Here is a 17874-nt window from a genome sequence, read left to right as displayed (position 1 = left end):
TGCGTGTCCAGTTCCTCCACTAAAGTTCTGACCAAGTCTGGAAAAGTACAGCCCTCGCAGGCTTCCGCTCAGCCCAGATGTCGCGGCCTTGGGCCATGGGAGAGTGGACGCCTGCATCCCCCGTCCTGCGTCACCTCCCGCGTCTCACCCTGCGTCTCACCTCCTGCGTCTCACCTCCCAAGTCTCACCTTGAGTCTCACCTCCTGCGTCTCACCTCCCGAGTCTCACCTCCTGTGTCTCACCCTGCGTCTCACCTCCCGCGTCTCACCTCCCGAGTCTCACCTCCTGCGTCTCATCCTGCGTCTCACTCACCTCCTGCGTCTCACCTCCTGCATCTCACCCTGCATCACCTCCTGCGTCTCACCTCCCGAGTCTCACCTTGAGTCTCACCTCCTGTGTCACCTCCTGCATCTCACCTCCTGCGTCACCTCCTGTGTCTCACCTCCTGCATCTCACCTCCTGTGTCTCACCCTGCGTCTCACCTCCCGAGTCTCACCTCCTGCGTCTCACCTCCTGCGTCTCACCCTGCGTCACCTCCTGTGTCTCACCTCCTGCGTCTCACCTCCCGAGTCTCACCTTGAGTCTCACCTCCTGTGTCACCTCCTGCGTCTCACCTCCTGCGTCTCACCTCCTGCGTCACCTCCTGTGTCTCACCTCCTGCATCTCACCTCCTGCGTCTCACCTCCTGCGTCTCACCCCCTGAACGTCACCTCCTGCTTTCCTACCTCCCCCATCCAGCCGCCCCTCTGCTGCTCCTCACAGGGAATCCTAAGATGCCATGCCACAGTTCTTTGACAGACATGTGACACATACCTGGTCAAAATTTAGAGAAATTTGTTCCCCATTGGTTGACTTCCAAATTTAGAGAGTTAAAACTATGAAAAGAGAAGTAGATGATTATAGTGGAGTGACTTAAGTGCGCAGGTGCACACACACACAAAAACCCTCAGAGGGATGTGAGAAAATCAGAGAAAGGTGTTTGAGTTTCCATTTCACTTTAACATGTGTCTCACCTACGCTAGTTTTCTATACATCTGAAATGAGCCAGGCACTTAAAGACTGTAAGCTGCCCCCTGTAGGTGCTTTAGAGCTAGATTAACTAGTGGCTTCGTCCCTCAGCAGTTTTCACCCCATTGTCACCCAGTCGACCAGTGGGATCCCCTCCCGTCTCCCTGCCCGGCACCCCCCTCCTCTCCCGGTGCGATGCTCAGGCCGCAGCTGTGCATTGATGCTGGCTAACATGGGTCCAGACCGGTCATCACCTAATGTCTTCCCTGATACCTGATGAGGAAATGGCCACCCTGCCTCTGACGGGGAGTGTGCCAGGTGCCGCGAAGGAAGGGGGTGTTGGCTAAGATACCGAGGAGAGCTGCGAGATGTGGTTGAGGCAGCAGCCCTGAAAAGGTTTCAACCTGCATTTGAGAGAAAAAGGGAAAAGAAGGAACTATATGAGCAAATTTGCTGAAGTCAGTCGTTCCTGTTGACAAGCTTGTGTTTTACAACAAGGTGCTTCCTCGGCGCTGCAGGACACCTGCACTCGGACAGATAACAAGTCAGCTTCCTAAGACATCGGCTGTGACCCAGGCTCCCGGGAGGCCCTGTGCCCGGGCCGAGGAGGGCCAGCCTGCTCCGATGAGCAGCTGGGGCCGAGCGCACAAGGCCGGGGCCGTGCCGCCCGCCTACCAAGGGCCAAACCCGGCACGGGAACCTAACAGGGTGTCAGTATGTCACTCGGATTCTGCAGGTGAATGAAATCAACTGAGCGTCTTCAAGCCAAGCTGTGTGTTTTATGTCGCCACGGGTTTGTAAATAAATTGTGGTAGTAATGCAGCTGCTAGCTTTGAAAAGGACAGCCCGGTTTCCTCCCTCTGCAGACATTTCTCTACACGGTCTCGGTGGAAGCGGCAGGTGTTCCAGGTGTGGGGCCGTCCCTGTGCGGAGCCTGCCCCGGCCCGAGCTCTGCTCTTCGTCCGGGAGGGAACAAGCTTGCAGGTGGAGCTGCCCCTCAATAAAGAGTGCCTCTGTGCTGTCACAGAGCCTGCGGGCTACGGTTTCAAGGACACAAGATGTGTGGGAAGGAGGCCGTGCCGGCAGACGGGGGGTGGGGTGCTGGGAGGAGGCCCGGCGCCTTTGTCAGCCCGGGGTCCTGTCAGGTGGACACTCGGGGTCCTGGTGGACGACTCGCTGAGGTGAGCCCAGGCTGTGGGAGGCTGTGTGGTCACGAGGCGTGGTCTGCGGGCATCACCGGACCCACGGCGTCTGCCAGCCAAGGGCGTGGTGGGGGGGAGGCTGCACCTCCCTCCGTGGCCTGGGGGGGGAGTCCCCTCTCACCTCCAGCTCTGCCGCTCCTGAGAGGACGCGTGCATTTCCTAGGGAGGAATTTTGATTTCACTTTCCTTCTGTCATTTCTCCAATTATGAAAACTCTCCTCTTAATAATGAGCTCCCTAAGTTTTCTTTCTGATTTCTCCTCATTTTTCCAAACATCGTGTCAGGATGAACATGACTGGGAACCTCGCATTCCCATTGGGAAAAGCCCCCCCAAGAGGTGCTCAGCCCTGGGAGCTGAAGTAGAGTCAGTGAGCAGAGCTGGGGTCCTTCCCCCACCCCCGTGCTGGCTCTCGCTGGCCTCCGATTCCCACCCAGACCCTGGATGCCTGGGGACTGTTTTCCAGGAATGTCATCGTAATGAACGCCGCCCCGTCCCCCTTCATTCCTGCACTTGCTTGGAAGTGACCCTGGTGTCCCTGTTCCATTTGTGGTTGTACTTGAAACTAGCAGGCATGCTTCTCAAAGTTCGAGGTCCCCCGGCACCTCTGCCTTCCCGTCGAGGGAGGCGAGCACGTGGGCCTGCCAGCTGGGATCCGGTGCATCTGGGAGGGTCGCTCACCACCGAATCCCAGCGCCTCCCTCTGGGGCCCAGCCAGCACTTGTGGAGCAAACAACACTCATCAGCAAGTCGACTTGGGGTGTGTGATTCCTGATTATTCATACCAAAGTCTGTGTGTCCACGGAGTGTGGGACGGAGGTCCCCTGGTCTTGGAGGTGCCGCCATCTGTCTCTCTGGGCCTCAATCACTTTTTCCTTTTCTTTACTCAAATGAAGTTCAGTGTCTTTGCCAATAAACATGAGAAGGATCCTTTTTGGGGCTGAAGTACCTCTCAGCTGTGAAATACGATCCTTAGCAGGAAGATGGTGTGTTTCAGTCTGTAATTTACACCGCAGTGAAAAACAAACCAGGACAGCAGGATTGAGTTCATATTTCTTGTTTTAGGAGTAGATTAAATTCTTACGGTAACTTTTTTGCATTAAAGTGTTCTAAAGCTTTTAGATGCTGTTAGCCTTGGGTTTCATGATGAGTATGTATCCTTTTCTAATTAAAAATCTTGTATTATTTTACCTCTTTTGGGGGATATGATTAAATTAACAGCAAAACGTAACCTGGGTAGACCCCTGCTGAAGTCACACTCAGCTGTTCAGCCCTGAGCAGTGCTTAATCAGCTCAGTCCTTCCCCAGACACCTGTGTGTTTCTGCATCTACACCACGTCCCTCCTTGGGCATCTGGATGCCAGGGGGTGTGGGAATTCGCAGGCCCTGGGGTAACAGGAACGGGTGGATTGTGCACCCCCCAGGGACATCCCTGCTGAGGGGCTATGACGTTCTCCTGCAGTCAGCTGGAGGACAGTGCCCCGGCCGCCGTGCTCCTCCTGGGCCGGGAGCAGGGGCACTCGCAGGCCTGCTCGCTGCTCCTTTTCCTCTTCGTGGTCAGAGTGCCGCTCTCGGACAGTCGCAACGCAGGGACCGGGCGGGGTCCTGCTTGGAGCTGCCGCGGGCGGGCTGCAGGAAGTTCCCCGGCTCCTGCCGATCATCCCCGGCACACCTGCAGCCTCAAGTCTTCTGTTTCTTCCCAAGGGAAGAGTTAAGGAGATAATTACCTTTTACTTGAAAAGCGGCATTCTCGCAGTGATCCTGGGGGTTTCTCTATAGATCAGAATCGGCTTTCCCATTTCTGTTCAAAGGGGCGAGGGGGTACACAGCTCTGGTTTCACTCTCCACCTCCAGCGTTCCCCCACCCACAGGGACGCGCAGCTGCTTTCTCACATGTGTGTGTAACCAAGTGGGACCTGGAGTTAGTGGATTCCTGCTATAAGCAACTATCGTGTGCGTGAGTGATGAAAACGAAAACTCCAGTGTCAGGAGGAAATGCATGAAAACCAGGGCTCTGTCACTGCGTAGACACGCCGGCCTCTGACCGACCGGCTGCCGTCCCAGCACCCGCCCGACTACGCCTGGTGCTCCTCCTGCTCTCAGAGTCCAGGGGGACCCCCGGCTGCCTGCCTCCCCCGTGTCGTCCTGAGGGGCGACGGCGGGGCGGGGCGTCCAGGGAGCTCAGAGGGGGGAGTGCGGTGTCCTCCTTCCCACGGTGTGTTCCGCACACAGACGCAGTCGCACGGTCACAGGGCTGTGAGCAGCCTTCGGCCCGGCCGCCGCCGCGTCCTCCCGCAGCCTGGAGCCGGGTGGGCTCGGCGTCGGGCCGCACGGGGAGCCTGGGGGGCCGCCCCTGCGGAGCCTCCCTCCCGGTCCCGGGGAGCCCGCCGCTCCCTGCGCTCTGTGAAGTGCGAACAGCTATCCGCCCTTTGCTTTTTGCAGGCTGCCCCGGAGCCAAGAAGAATGAGTTCCTGACGAGTGTGCTGGACGCGCTGTCCACGGACATGGTCCACGCTGTCTCCGACCCCGCCTCCCCCAGCAGGTGCGCGCCGAGCCCCAGGGCGGGGAGCTCGGCCTCAAGGCGCCTGCGGGCCTGGGGGAAGAGGAGTCCCCTCCCCGCATGGGAGGCCACTGCTTGTGTCCGGAGGAGACTCCTTTAGCAGGTTTTCTCCTGAGGTGATCAGACCAGGGAGGATTCAGCGCCACGGGACAGGGCCCCGGCCCTGGGATCTCCCCCAGTTCCCTCAGGCGGGGCGGGGGTGGTGGGCGGGAGGAGACCGGGAAGGAAGAGCCCCAGTCCAGAGGGCTTCCCACTTTGGAATCATACTCTAGAGCTATGCATGGGATTTTAAATACAGTGATAAAAATGTTCAGTTTAAGATTCTCAAAATTCAATTCCTTTAGATAAAATACATATAAAATGTACCATCTCAACCACTTTCAAATCTGCAGTCCAGTGGCATTCATTACATTAACACAGTTCAAAATCTAACTTTTTGGGGGGGCCGAGGTAGTTAGGTTTATTTATCTTTTATTTGTTTCTTAATGGAGGTGCTGGGGATTGAACCCAGGACCTCGTGCATGCTAAACACAGGCTCTACCACCGAGCTATACCCTTCCCACCCCAAAACCTCACTTCTGACTCTAGACACTTGCTCCGCATGCTGCCAGGCATTCTGCAGCTCTGGGTCCAAGCCTCTGCGCTTGGCTCCCAGACGGACTGTAAATCCCCCGAAGCTCTTCCATCTCTGTGGGCCCTTCTTGAGCGGGAAGCCCCCAGTGTTTAACAGACGTGGCGTTTCCAGCTTTGGCTCTCCCCTGTCCATTAGCAGCAATATTAATCTCTTTATTTTAAAGCACATTTTCTTCCTTTTTCTAAAAATGCACCTCCAGCATTAATTTTTTTCTTTTCCTTTTTTTTGGCGGGGGGGGGCAAGGATTATATTTATTTATTTTTAGTGAAGTTCTGGGAGCTGAACCAGGACCTCGTACATGCTAAGCACACGCTCCCCGCCCCTAGAGCACAGTTTCTGATGGAGAATCCGACTGTCTTTACTTCCTCAGAGCACCGGCCCTCCTCCCCTCCCACCCCAGGCCTCCATCATCTCATCTGTTCCAGTGGGTCTAAAGCCTTCTGGTCTCCATAGTTCAATGTCCTCTCTGTCTGCTTAAGAGTTAAGACAAGAGAAGAAAAACAAGGCAGTGCTGATGAATCAGGATGCAAGTCAAACAAGAAAACAAGCCAGAAAACAAGCCAGCTTCACCCCAGTGTCAAGCTGATGTCTTGAACACTTAGAAAGATGGCTCTCATCTGTAAAAGCACAATTGAAAGCAGTAAATGAATTGTTATTTGAGAAGCTCCTCTGAACGTCTGAAAAGTATTCCTTAGCATCCAGTAGCCCTGGTGCCTGTGGACTTTCGGTGTCTAAGCCGCTCTGCCCTCACGGGGACACAGAGACCGACGGCCAGCCGAGGAGGGAGGGCTAACGGGTGTGGGAGCCCCGCCCACGTCTTCCTCTTAGTGAGGAGGCACATTGGGGTGATGGGGACAGTTTCAAAGACCTGCCTCAAAGCCAGGCCTTCTGGGAGAGCTTTTATTTCTCTCTCAAAGTGTCAAGCTTTTCTTTTTTTAATCCAAGGAAAGACGTCTGGTTACGACTTTGGTGTATGCTGGTGTGCACCGGTCAGCTTACCTGTGGCCTAGGAGTCACAGTGGAAAGAGGAGCAAACCTCGGGGTCCCAGCTTTGCAGGTGGGGTGTATGAGCTGACCGTCCACCTCCCCAGGGCTTTTCCTCAAGACTTGCCAATGCCAAGCGCGTCATGGACGTGCACGTGTTCACTGCGCCATCTGCAGTTTTGAAACCAACTTGAAACCTTTTTGCTAAATCTCTTTTTCTAAGCTACTTTTAAAAATCATTTCATGGCAAATCCACACAGCCTTAGGCATCAGGACTGAAAGGGCGAGAAGAGGGTCATCCTTTGGGAAAGTTGGAGCCCGGGGAGACCTCGCTGCGCAGACCAGGGCCAGGGCCGGGAGAGATGGCCGTGGGGCCAGGCTCCTGACGACCTGTGTGCTCTTCCAGGCTCTCCGAACCGGACCCCAGCCACACACTAGAGGAGAGAGTGGTCCACTGGTACTTCAAACTGCTTGATAAAAATGCCAGCGGGGACATCGGCAAGAAGGAGATGAAGCCCTTCAAGAGGTTCCTTCGGAAAAAATCCAAACCCAAAAAATGTGTGAAGAAGTTTGTCGAGTACTGTGACGTGAACGACGACAGATCCATCTCCCTGCAGGAGCTGATGGGCTGCCTGGGCGTGGCGAGGGAAGAAGGCAGGACCCCCGCAAAGCGGCGTCCCGGTAAGGCTCCTCTTCCTAGCTTTGCTCTCTCTCGCGTCTGTCCCTGCTGCTGTCTGTCGGCCGTTCAAGTGTCGGGGTTGTCCTTACAGCCTGAGGTGTCTTTTAACTGCGGTCACCTGTCTGTAGAAACACGCAGACCTTCCGTGAGGGTCAGAAGGACGCCGGGCCGGGAAGGCGAGACCTGAGTGATGTCTGGGACCAGCCTCACTGTTCCGTCGGGGTGGCCGCCCTTCCCAAGCGTCCACCTTCCCATGCCGCAGTAGAAACCTGGGAGCCGGGGGAGTGACCCGGGGACCCCGTGCGGGGACCCCCACCAAACGTTCAGCCCAGTTCACAAGCAGCTAGATAATCCGCACCCAAGCCAGCCGGTTATTCTGGGGGTGGGGCCGAGTGTCGGCTGTGTCGCAGCGGGGCCCACGACCTCGGGGAGCCGGCGCGCTCAGGGCCACGTGCACGGCCACCTGCCTGCTGGCTGCACGCGTGCGGACTCGCTCCTGGCTCCCGCCGCACGGTGCCGGCGGGGTGTGCGGAGGCCTCGGCCATCGACTCTGGTTCATGACTCTATTATTCTGTTACCAAACTCGTCGCCCCTTTGGAGGTAAAACAAGTCCGGAGGTGGGTGCTAGAGCAGCAGGAGCTGGTGGTCTCCCGCCTCCCTGTGTCTGCGGCTCGGCTGGGACGTGGCACCCTGGCGGCTGACCCAGACCGTGGGCCTCCTGAAGGCAGCCACCACGTCTTTTACTTGCTTGTGTCCCCCAGCACGTGTCATAAAACTCAACATAACCACTGAATCGGCTTCCAGGCTGGGTCTGTGAGATTGTGAAAGGACGCCTGTGATTTCTCTGTGAGACTTTAACCTCGAGGGGCTGAGTATTCTTTTGAAGACCTCCATGTAGGGTCTCTGAGACTAACTGCCCTTCCTGTTACCCTGGAAGTGTCTGGACTGGGGGCAACGGCAGAAATCCGCGTGCTCACACAGCTTACCCGGGGAGAGGATGAGGACGCTTCCAGCGGGGGAGCGGTTCTCCGCCTTCGCTCCGCACGCGGGTCCTTGCTGCCCTCAGATAGGGTCAGACTCAGAAGCCCCTCACCGTGGGGACGCGTGTGTGGCAGGGCGTGCCGCTGAGTGTCTGTGGCGGGCAGGGAGGGGCGGCCTCCCCCGGAGCAAGGGGTCAGGGGATGACGGGCCAGCGCATCCTCGCTGTGGGCTAGCCTCTTGAGCCAGCTGCACCGGGCTCCCACCTCCCTGTAACAGTCCTGCCCCACGGTCCCACGGTCCCTTTTCTCCCAGCCAGGCTTGGGGTGGGGTGGGTGAGGTTATCCTCATTCTCCTTTGCAGGCGGGAACCCAAGGGCATGGTGGGGGGTCCAAAGCCCTCTGGCCACTCCCCGCGTGAACGCGGCCACTCCCCGCCGTGAACAGGACTGCCCTGGACGGTTGCCCAGGCACACGGGCCGGGCCACAGAAGCCAGCGCCCGCTGGGCTCACAGTCTGCCCTGCCGCCTCCGCCGGCCCTGACTGCCCCCGCAGCCCCCCGTGGTCCTTGGGGTGGAAGCCTGACCACCCAGCCAGGCACCCACCTCCCCCCAGCATCCCCTTACTGGGGGCTCAGGGTGGCTTTCTGCCGCCATCTGACACTGCCTGTGGTTCCTGGGCCTGGACAGTCGTCCTCACTTGTCCTGTGTTTTTCTTCAATTTGGGCCCCCGTGTAGTCCCAGGAAACAAGTGACCCATTGCAGTTTTAGACAGAAACCCCTGCAGTCAGGCGTCTCAGAGGCACAGGGGATCACGGGGAGCCCAGGGGAGCCAGTGGCCGGGGAGCTGGAGGTGGGGCGATGGTGGCCTCCCCGCCCCGTGGGCCTGATGGTTCTCCAGGGAGGGGGCTGACACCCACCGGTGACTCGTTTCTGCTGTTGCCCAGTTGGTGCCATGTCCCCCCCTGCACCTCCTGGCACTGTCTGGGGCCACAGTGGCCCTTCTTCCATTATGGAAACCAGTCTAAGTTTCTGAAAGAGTCCAGTTTTGTGGTTTTAAAGAGCAGGTTAAGTGCAGGCTCAACAGAGGAAACAACAGAGGCTGGTCTTCCTGGGAATGCTGGCGGCCTTGCTCTGCCGCGGGAACCACACGGCAGATGTCACGTGTCCCCCTCCGCACGAGGCCTCGGGAGCTGAAGCGCGGCCAGCACCGCCGGGTCACGTACCCAGATACCCACCCTTGGCTGTAGCCAGAATTACCTCGGAGCCCCTCCCTGTAAACACTACCGCTGGGCCGCAGGGCGTCCCCGGGCCTCCGGCACCTCGGGCTTCCTCGTCTCCTAGCCGACAGAGCAGACGCGCGCGTGAGCCGAGGCCAGGCCGGCCGGCCGGGGCCGGGGCCGGGGCCGGGCCGGGGCCGGGAGAGGGCGGCTTGCTGTTCACGCGCCGCCGGGCAGGGCCACGCCGAGCCGCGCCCGCCGGCCAGGAGGCCGAGGGAGGGGCCGGGAGCGGAACCGGCCCGCCGACTGGACCCCTTCCTGGGCCGGTTGAGCCCCAGCTCCCCGGGGGCGTCTCGTCGCGAGCCTGCAGGGCCGTCCTGCGCAGCGGGTGCCTGGACTCGCCGAGACGGGGCGGGGACCGGCGCCGGAGGACCCCGTGGGTCCTGACCAGCGGCGGGAGGAGGCCGCGTGGACGCACCGCTGCCGCCGCCTCCGTGCGCAGAGGTCAGCCCGCCGGCTCCCGGGGCCGGCCGCGTGCCGCGTGCCGCGTGCCGCGTGCCCGCGGACGGGGCGCCGCCTCTGCTGGGCCACCCGGGGCTGCGGGGGGCGCTGCTGCTGCCCTCCGCTCCCGGGGCGGCTCCACACCTCCTCGTCACCCAGGACGGACAGGCCACGAGAGGCGGGAGCAGAGGGGCCGAGGGATTGCAGGCCGCGTCCTCCCACTGAGAGGGTCCGGGGCGTCTGTCCTGCCCTGCGGGGGACACAGAGAGGGTGGGCAGGACTGCTCCCGGAGGAGGGGCGTGGGCACGGAGAACAGCCCTTTCTGGGTGTCACCGTTCATCAGCGGTGTCTGAATTGCCGCAGAATCTCGCGTGGCCTTCTTCGCGTCCCTCTGAATAAACCGACGTGTCTGAGCTTGAAGGTCTCACCAGTAACCGAGAAGACCGCATGTGACCCCCGCCCCCGCCAATAAGCTGAATTTGGTTAAAGTGGCAGTTTGGTCAAAGAAGAGCTCTGGGGATTTGGATCCAAAATTAGCTGATCCTGAAACCCTTTCTTTTCCTTGCAGAATTTCTGTAAGTTTTTTTTTAATTATTATCATTTATTTTTTTCCTACCTTATGTGATTTGAAATAGTGAAAAGTCCAAAAAACCTAAAGTTGCAGGAGGGGATAAGTTGGAACATTCTGAGTATCTAAGCTGTTACAGTTTTTTTTTTTTTTTTCGGTTTGTTTCCATTGCTTTTGCTCACTATTTAACAGTACATTTTTATTCTAAAAAATATTAGAAATTAGATAAAGAACATAGATAACATGTGACCTTTTATTTTGAGACAATATCAGACCAGATCTATGCTTTCCAAAATATATTTCTGTGCATATAGACATACATATATCTGTGCACTGATTTTCAGTACAAAATGGCATCATGATATGTATGCTATATATATTAATATGTATATTAATCACACTTATTTTAAACAATTACACAAGATTTTTGCATTTAAAGTTTTGCAGCTAAGCCCTATTATTGGGAGCTTGATCCTAATTTTCAGTCTTACCAAAAAATGCAAGAATGAAAAAAAACTGAAAGCTATTGAGAAACAGTAGAGCCTAGAAAAACATGTTTGAAAGATTCAGAAAAAAATTTGCAGAGGATTACGTCGTGCCCTTGTGATTCTCCAAAATGACCATTACACAGAAACTCAGCAGTTAGGAAGCACTCGTTTTCGACCAGATTATCCTTTCCAGCCAAATTGCCATTCTGGCCACGTCTCTCCTGGGCACACTGCCCTGCAGCCGAATGGCCACTTGCAGTGTCACCTGGAAGCAGCCGCTGTCACTTGGTGCTGGTGACGTCAGTCCCCGGCCTGTGCTGCACTCTGTCAGGAGCTGGGACGCTCACGCTCTTTCTCACCCAGAAGTGCTTCTGTGGATGTGACGCGGCCTCATGTTCAGTTTGACGATGGACAGTCTGTGTCCTCGTGATTAGTGACCAGGTTGTTATTCTGCCCTTCATGTAATTTAAGTGGAGCTTCTCCCTTCTGTGTCTTGAGTGGACTATTCCCCTCAGTGCCCTTGATGAAATGCACACCCTTTTCACCTATACAGCGAAGGCCTTTTTTCTACACGCTTAAAGTTGTTCATGTTTCTGAAGCTTAGCTTTTATCTGCAGCCGCCTCCAGTGACTGGTAGACTGGTACTTACCACGAAAGAAACCAAGAAAAATCGGGCACTAGTTGGCAACCCAGTTGGTTTAGAACAGATTCAAAGCATCAGCTTAATATTCTTTAAATTCGAACCACTGGCCCCAAAGCCTCCTTCCTCGGTAAGGCAGTCATTTCCGGCAGAGTAAAGAATGACACCAGCAATTATCCGGGTACTTGGACCATTCAAGCCTACAGCTGAAAGAAAGTCCACTCAGCGACCATTTATTTAATATTTTGCAATTTAGTTAACACAGTCGTGTCCCTGCTGTTGCTGCTTGCTTCAGCATAGCAAGAGAAGAGCAGGTTGGAAAATGGAGTAAGTTTGCTTTACACTCTTTTGTAATCGAATGGATAGACATCAATGGTTAACCAAGGCACTGGGGACGAGGAAGGCTGCCCTCCATCCTGATTCATTCCGAAGATACTGATCAGGTGCTCCCCGCTCTAAACAATGGCAAAACCACAGGAAATAGAGCAGACCAAACCCACGCCCTTCTAGAGGTCACGTTTTAGTGCGGAGGCAAGAAGTGAGATAAATAAGAAAAACTCCGTGGGCAACGGTGATGCCTGCCAAGGAGGCAGAAGGGGCAGGCCGCGGGGAGGGCTGGAATTTTCGGTGGAAATTTGGGGTAGGAAAGGTGTCTCCATAGTGTTGTCCCAGGTCCCAGTCTTGAAGGAGGTGCCGACGGAACCAAACCTGGATTTGGGAACAATTATCTTCAGCCAAACAAGTTAAATGAGTCTTGCGATTTATATATAAAACCAAAAGATTTCAAAGAGCCAGTGTTGGTTCCCTGACTCCCCGCTGCCTGTACCCTCTCTCTCTGGGAGGGTTTGAGGAACACGGGGGAGGAGGTCTCCACAGACGACATGCCTTTGGAATTTCTGGTAAAATGGAATAGTCTTCTAAAGTTGGGCTGGAGTGTTTGAGTTGCTGGGAGCTGTTTACTCGTGACGTCTACAGTCTATGCTCAGTGTCAGCAGATACACATATTTTCTTGCATAAATAAGTTTGCCAGCTGATGACATTTCCCTAAAGTGAAATGTATTCCTTCCTGAAAAGTTATAGTTAACCTTTTATCAAATGAAGAATATTTGGTTTTTAACATCTTTTTTTTTTTCCCCTCCTAGCCCCTAGAGGTAATGCTGACAGCACTTCTAATAGACAGGTGAGTGTGTCCACACTTGAGCCTTAATAATCTGCTGGTTTCACTGTGGGCGATAAAAATGGAGGTTCTGTAGATCTGGACAGTGAGCACCGTCCACGGAAAGCAGCGTGCCGTGGGCTCGCCTGTGACGCCCAAATGTCCGCCGTGCAAGCTCTGTCCGAAGCATCAACTTGCTGGATCATCACCTTAAAGACTTTGCCCTAATTGTTTTAACTCCTTGAAATTTCAATTCTTTTAGTATTTTTAGGAAAATTTCTGAGTCTCCTTGTTTCGTGGATTATTTTTTTAAAAAAACCAAGTCTTCAGCGTTTGGATGTGTGACTTATGTCTTACGTTTCGTTGAGGGAACTGCAGGGAGAGGTGAGCATTCTCTTCACCTCGATCCTGACGAGTCCGGGGCAGCGCCAAAGGGGTGTTGGGTTCCCGCCGTGCGTGCCTGGCAGCGTGCTTCTGTGTCTCTGAATCCGCGGCTCTGCCTGCGAGGCTTGGGGAGATCTCGTGGTCTCTCTCCCCACACCCCGTGCCTCAGCATCTCCAGGGTCCAGAATATTTTCCAGAAGACAAGCGTGAGCGGGGCCATTCCTCCCTCCCTCGGAGCCAGGGCCGCGCCCCCCTCCAGCCGCTGGCCAGTTTGTTGTTTATTTTGTCTTCACCTGCTTGACGTCCGGTAGACGCCTCCCGAGGCAGGCCCTGCAGCTTGCCGTGGGGTTAAGTGGGGGCCTCCAGTGCACACCTTGGATGGAACTGAGCACCGTTTCGTTAGGAAGGATGTGTGATCAGGTCGTCGTCTTTCTTTAACGAGTGTTTATGGTTTCAACGTTTTAAATCCTACCGCAAATCACTCGCACTTTAGAACAAGGCTGGTCTGAAAGCAATTACCCCGGCTGCGCTCCAGAGACTCCCCAACGGTTGTTTTCATAAGGTGAAGCCCGTGACTGGCGCATGTGTGCTGCCTCTGCCCGAGCCTCACTCTTCGGCTTTTTTCTGTGGAAAAGGCAGCTCTTCACGGTGTTGGAACGGACAAACTGACGGCAGGGACCGCGGACTGCGGCCCTGGGAGTCCGTCCCGCTGCGCTGGCACCGGCTACGGACTCGAAGACCATGAAGATTTCTTTGAAGAGCAGAGCAGCAGCCACCCAGGTCTTCCCCGTGTGGTCGACCAAAGGCAAGACACGTTAAATGAGGCGCAGATGGGATGGACGGTGTTGATATTTAACCAGAAAGTGAGCCTCCACGCCTCTTCTCCAGTCCCCGCTGTGATTCAGAAGGGATGAGAACCAGACCGTCGAGCCGGGGGTGACGCGGGTGACCTGTCAGTGCCACCTTCTCCCCACGGCTCTGACCGGCCTCGACGACTTGTCGGTACCCACGGCTAATTAAAGCGGAACTTCTTGTCGCCTACAGCTGCGCATACACTTTCTCTACATCCCTCCTAGTCATAAACTCCTCAGGGAGCCTCCCAAGCGTTAACGTGTGATTATTTCAAATAGATTGGTTCGTACTGGTTGGAATGGGTATGTGCAGAAAAGTGAACCCCAAAATTTGTACACAAAAATAATTAAAAAACAACAACGCCTTTATCAAATGTGAGGCATTAATTAGATTATTAAAAGGATTTTTGTAGGATAAATCTGTGGTGACTGGAGATTCTGCAGATGCTTAATATATTAAGTCCACTTAACAATATTTGAAATAAATGCCAATTTTCTCAACTATTTTTTTCCTGATCATTGAGTGGAAGAAAAGTGTTAGAAATTAAGAAGTATCTAGAGTGTTTTTTTAATTTATTCTTTTTTATTAATTTTTAAAAATTAATTTGGGGGGATAATTAGGTTTGTTTAATTGTTTGTTTGTTTGTTTATTTTAATGGAGGGACTGGGGATTGAACCCAGGGCCTCATGCTTGCTAAGCATGTGCTCTACCACTGAGCTACATCCTACCCCCCGGTGTTTTAATTTATTCTTACACCCCAAATAAAGCTCTTTCTTTTCATATCTTTTTAAATATATTGCTTTTTCCCTCGCTGTTACTAGTTAGGCTTACCTCATTCCTAGAAGGCGAGCCTTGGTCTTCAGAGGTGAGTGATGCAAACATCTTAACCAATCTCTTTTGTGTCTTTTTTTCAGCCAAGAAAGCAAGGATAAGTGGCTGGAACATCCACGGCGGTCCCTCGACACGTGGGAGACTCCCTCACCAAAAAGCAATTAAAAACCAAAAACGAAACACAGAGTATTTGCACTTTGTAAACTGTAAATTCACTTTGTAGAAATGAGATATTGAAACAGACTGCTTTCATCTGTGAAAACGGAAGGGCTGGCTTCAGAAAATTAATCACATACAATGTATGTGTCCTCCTTTGACCTTCAAAATCTGTAGTTGGTGGAGATGTATTTGAAATGGATTTAAGCTTAATTTCTTCATCCTACACATGTTAACGTAGCAGAAACCTTTGCCTCAGGGGCTCCGGCTCCAGCCCTGAGCCCCCCCTCCCACTAGGGGTCCCGCCAGGTTTGCTTCGGAATCAACTGTCCCGACAGCATTGCTGAACGGGTGTTGGAAGCGTTGATTCCGGAGGAGTTTGGGATCTACAGCCGTTCTCATCACGCAGTTCACACGTGCATGGGTTTGTCTGCTTCTTGGGGTTCCATGTTGACTTGTTTTGTTCTGCCTTCCCAAGATCCCCCTCCCCCCGTGAGCTGGCCAACCACTACGCGGTCTTTACAGGGAGCTCCCTGGTAGAGAAGAGTATTTTTCAAACTGTTTTTGGAAGAGTTGGTGCTGGCTTTTCCATTTCAGGCTTCTGTTTGAGTTGTGCCTTGGGCGCAGATTATTCATGCAGTAAAATGCTCCAGAATTAATTCTGCATCCGGAGGCAGCATAAAGCGGCCTGTCGTTCAGAAAAGCAAATTTAATCATGACCTGACCAAGCCAGCTAAACGCGCTTGTCAGCCTGCTTTCACTTGGACGCCCGGCCCCTGCCCATCCTACCGTGGTCCCCGGGGGTCCGCTGGGAGGTAAAACTATGCCCTGAGCAAACTCTGAGCAGCCTCCTCAGAGGAGGCACAGCCAGGATAAGCTGTGCTGGGTGTTGGTCTTGGCCGCCAGGAACAAGTGCCCGTGGTCCCCTGCGTCCCCTCGTGCTCCTGGAAGTCATCTGAGTAGGGCTTGAGAGGGACGGGTGGGGACCTGTGAACACCAGAACTGGCCCGCGTGGGAGCCGACCGCCCCCTCAGAGCTGGACCTGGGCATCCCTGAGCGAGCAGGCACCCACCGGCTCCACAGAGCATCGGGGCGACGGCCCCAGAGCTGAGGGGCGAGTTGCAATGCTGTCTCAGCTCTAGCTTTGGGTTGCAAAACAAAAGTCTCCCTGGCCCCGAATCCCCCAACACCAACCTGTAAAATGCTCTGTGAACCCGCATGAGGACGTTTTGCGAGGTGTCTTCCTTATTTAAACTGCATGAAACTGAAAACGGAAACTGTGGAGCCACAAGACCAGCTCAAGTGGGTGTCATCTTTGTTTAAGGAGCAGTTACGATCCTAAGTTTATGGGATAATCTTTTATATTCTGAACTTTGAATTTAATCATTTTTCTTAGATGGAAATAAAGTACGCTTTCAGAACCGTCCTTTGCCTTTGGCTTCATTCTAAGGGTGTTTAGTGTCGGGAGGTGAGGCGGGGGCCCTGGGCTGGAGTTGGACCCTGGCCCTGCCCCTCTGGCTGTGGGGCTTTGGACAGGTTACTGAACCCTGGGGGCCTTCAGTCCCCTGCTCTGTCAAACAGGGCTGAGCGTGGCGCGCACCCTGAGAAGGCTGCGTGTGTTCACGGATGGAAAGGGCGTGAGTGATTTTCCTTTTGCTGTGAAGCAGCTGTTCACCCGCTGGGTCCTGAGAGCCGTGAGGACCTCCTGCACATCTTCCTGTGGGCTGGGTCTTCCCACGTGGACCACAGAAGAAACAGAAGAGCTTCTTGTGATCAAAGCGAGTGCCACTGCTGAGTCCCACCCCCAGTCTTAGCATTTCGATTTTGCAGTAGAGAGGATACTGGAACGGAGTTAGGAGGAAGCAGTGAGGAAACAGTCCTCGAGGGGGCGGAGGGTGGACAGTTCTGGAGCAGGTAGGGGAGGATGAGGTGTCCGAGAAGGCTGAGAGCCTGGGTAACGGCGACAAACAGAAGGGAAGAGGTGGAGCCACAGAGGCAGCGGGCCAAGGCACTGGGGCTGGAGCAGATGGTTCTGATTGCGGAGTATTAAGATTTCAAATCTAAAGCAGAAATTGTTTCCCTTACGTACCTGGCGCAGCTGTTTTTAGTGATAGATGCCTCAGTCTTCAAGCCCCCCTACCCCTGCAGCCCTCCTTCTCATGCTTAAAAATGCTCTCTTGCATCCTTGCCAAAAGTCTCCAAGTTGGAGATTATTTAGAAGTTCACTGACCAACTCATAAATCATGCCCACGCATGTCACATCCAGAATTTTCTGAGTTATCAACATGAAAGGCGTCAACTTTTTTGTAATCAATGTGCAGAGATGACTGACATAAACTGCGTGTGGACCCCGAATCTTGCAAACAACAGAGCTACTCCAGAGAGAAAGTCAGAATGCAGACAGTTCTGAGCTTGGGGGCTTGTGATGCTGGTGATGGTGGTAGTAGTGGAAATGGCGGAGACAATGAAGATGATAAGGATAGTGGTGATGGTGATGAGGATGATGGTGGTAGTGATGATAGTGGTGGTGGTGATGATGGTGATGGTGGTGATGTTGGTGATGATGGTAATGATGGTGGTGATGATGAGGACAGCGGTGATGATGATGGTGCTGCTGATGGTGGTGGTGTAAACCTGTAAGGCATTTTTGACTAATTAGATATTTAGGCATTTTTTGCTCTTTCTTCATTCTAAAAAGCTGTATCAGCCATATTACTGTAAATCTGTGAACAAGCCACCGCAAAGCTCCGTGGCCTAAAACCGCCCTTGTCTGTTCTTCTCACACCTTTGGCGTTGGCCGGGTTGGCTGGGTGTGGCTGGAGTAGCCTCCGTGCCTCACACCTGGCCCAGGATGAGGAGGCCAGTGGGGGTGTGTGTCTGAGGCCTGTGACTGAGGCACAGGGTGGTCTGTCCCGCTGCACAAGCACACTTCAAGCCTCAGCTCGTGACATGCCTGCTCACATCTGGTGACCATCCCAGGCTCTGAGCAGTCGTGGGTGGGGAAGCATACGCTGCCCAGCAGGAGGCCATGGCAGCT

At 54.3% G+C, this 17874-nt stretch overlaps 1 protein-coding gene across 2 annotated transcripts in view; it reads left to right on the top strand.

Moving 5' to 3' along the window:
* Nucleotides 1-16263, top strand: part of SMOC2 (SPARC related modular calcium binding 2) — a 142844-nt gene extending 126581 nt beyond the window's left edge. For both annotated transcript variants that reach the window (XM_074367953.1, XM_074367954.1), the window contains exons 10-13: nt 4651-4750; nt 6793-7067; nt 12601-12638; nt 14765-16263. In XM_074367953.1, coding sequence (XP_074224054.1) covers nt 4651-4750; nt 6793-7067; nt 12601-12638; nt 14765-14782 — 431 coding nt within the window. In that variant the 3' untranslated portion in view covers nt 14783-16263. The remainder of the gene's footprint in view (nt 1-4650; nt 4751-6792; nt 7068-12600; nt 12639-14764) is intronic.
* Nucleotides 16264-17874: the final 1611 nt, after the last annotated feature.

The sequence above is a fragment of the Camelus bactrianus genome, chromosome 8 (assembly GCF_048773025.1).
Source record: "Camelus bactrianus isolate YW-2024 breed Bactrian camel chromosome 8, ASM4877302v1, whole genome shotgun sequence".
Classification (NCBI taxonomy): domain Eukaryota; kingdom Metazoa; phylum Chordata; class Mammalia; order Artiodactyla; family Camelidae; genus Camelus; species Camelus bactrianus.
This window is presented reverse-complemented; position numbering and strand designations above follow the sequence as displayed.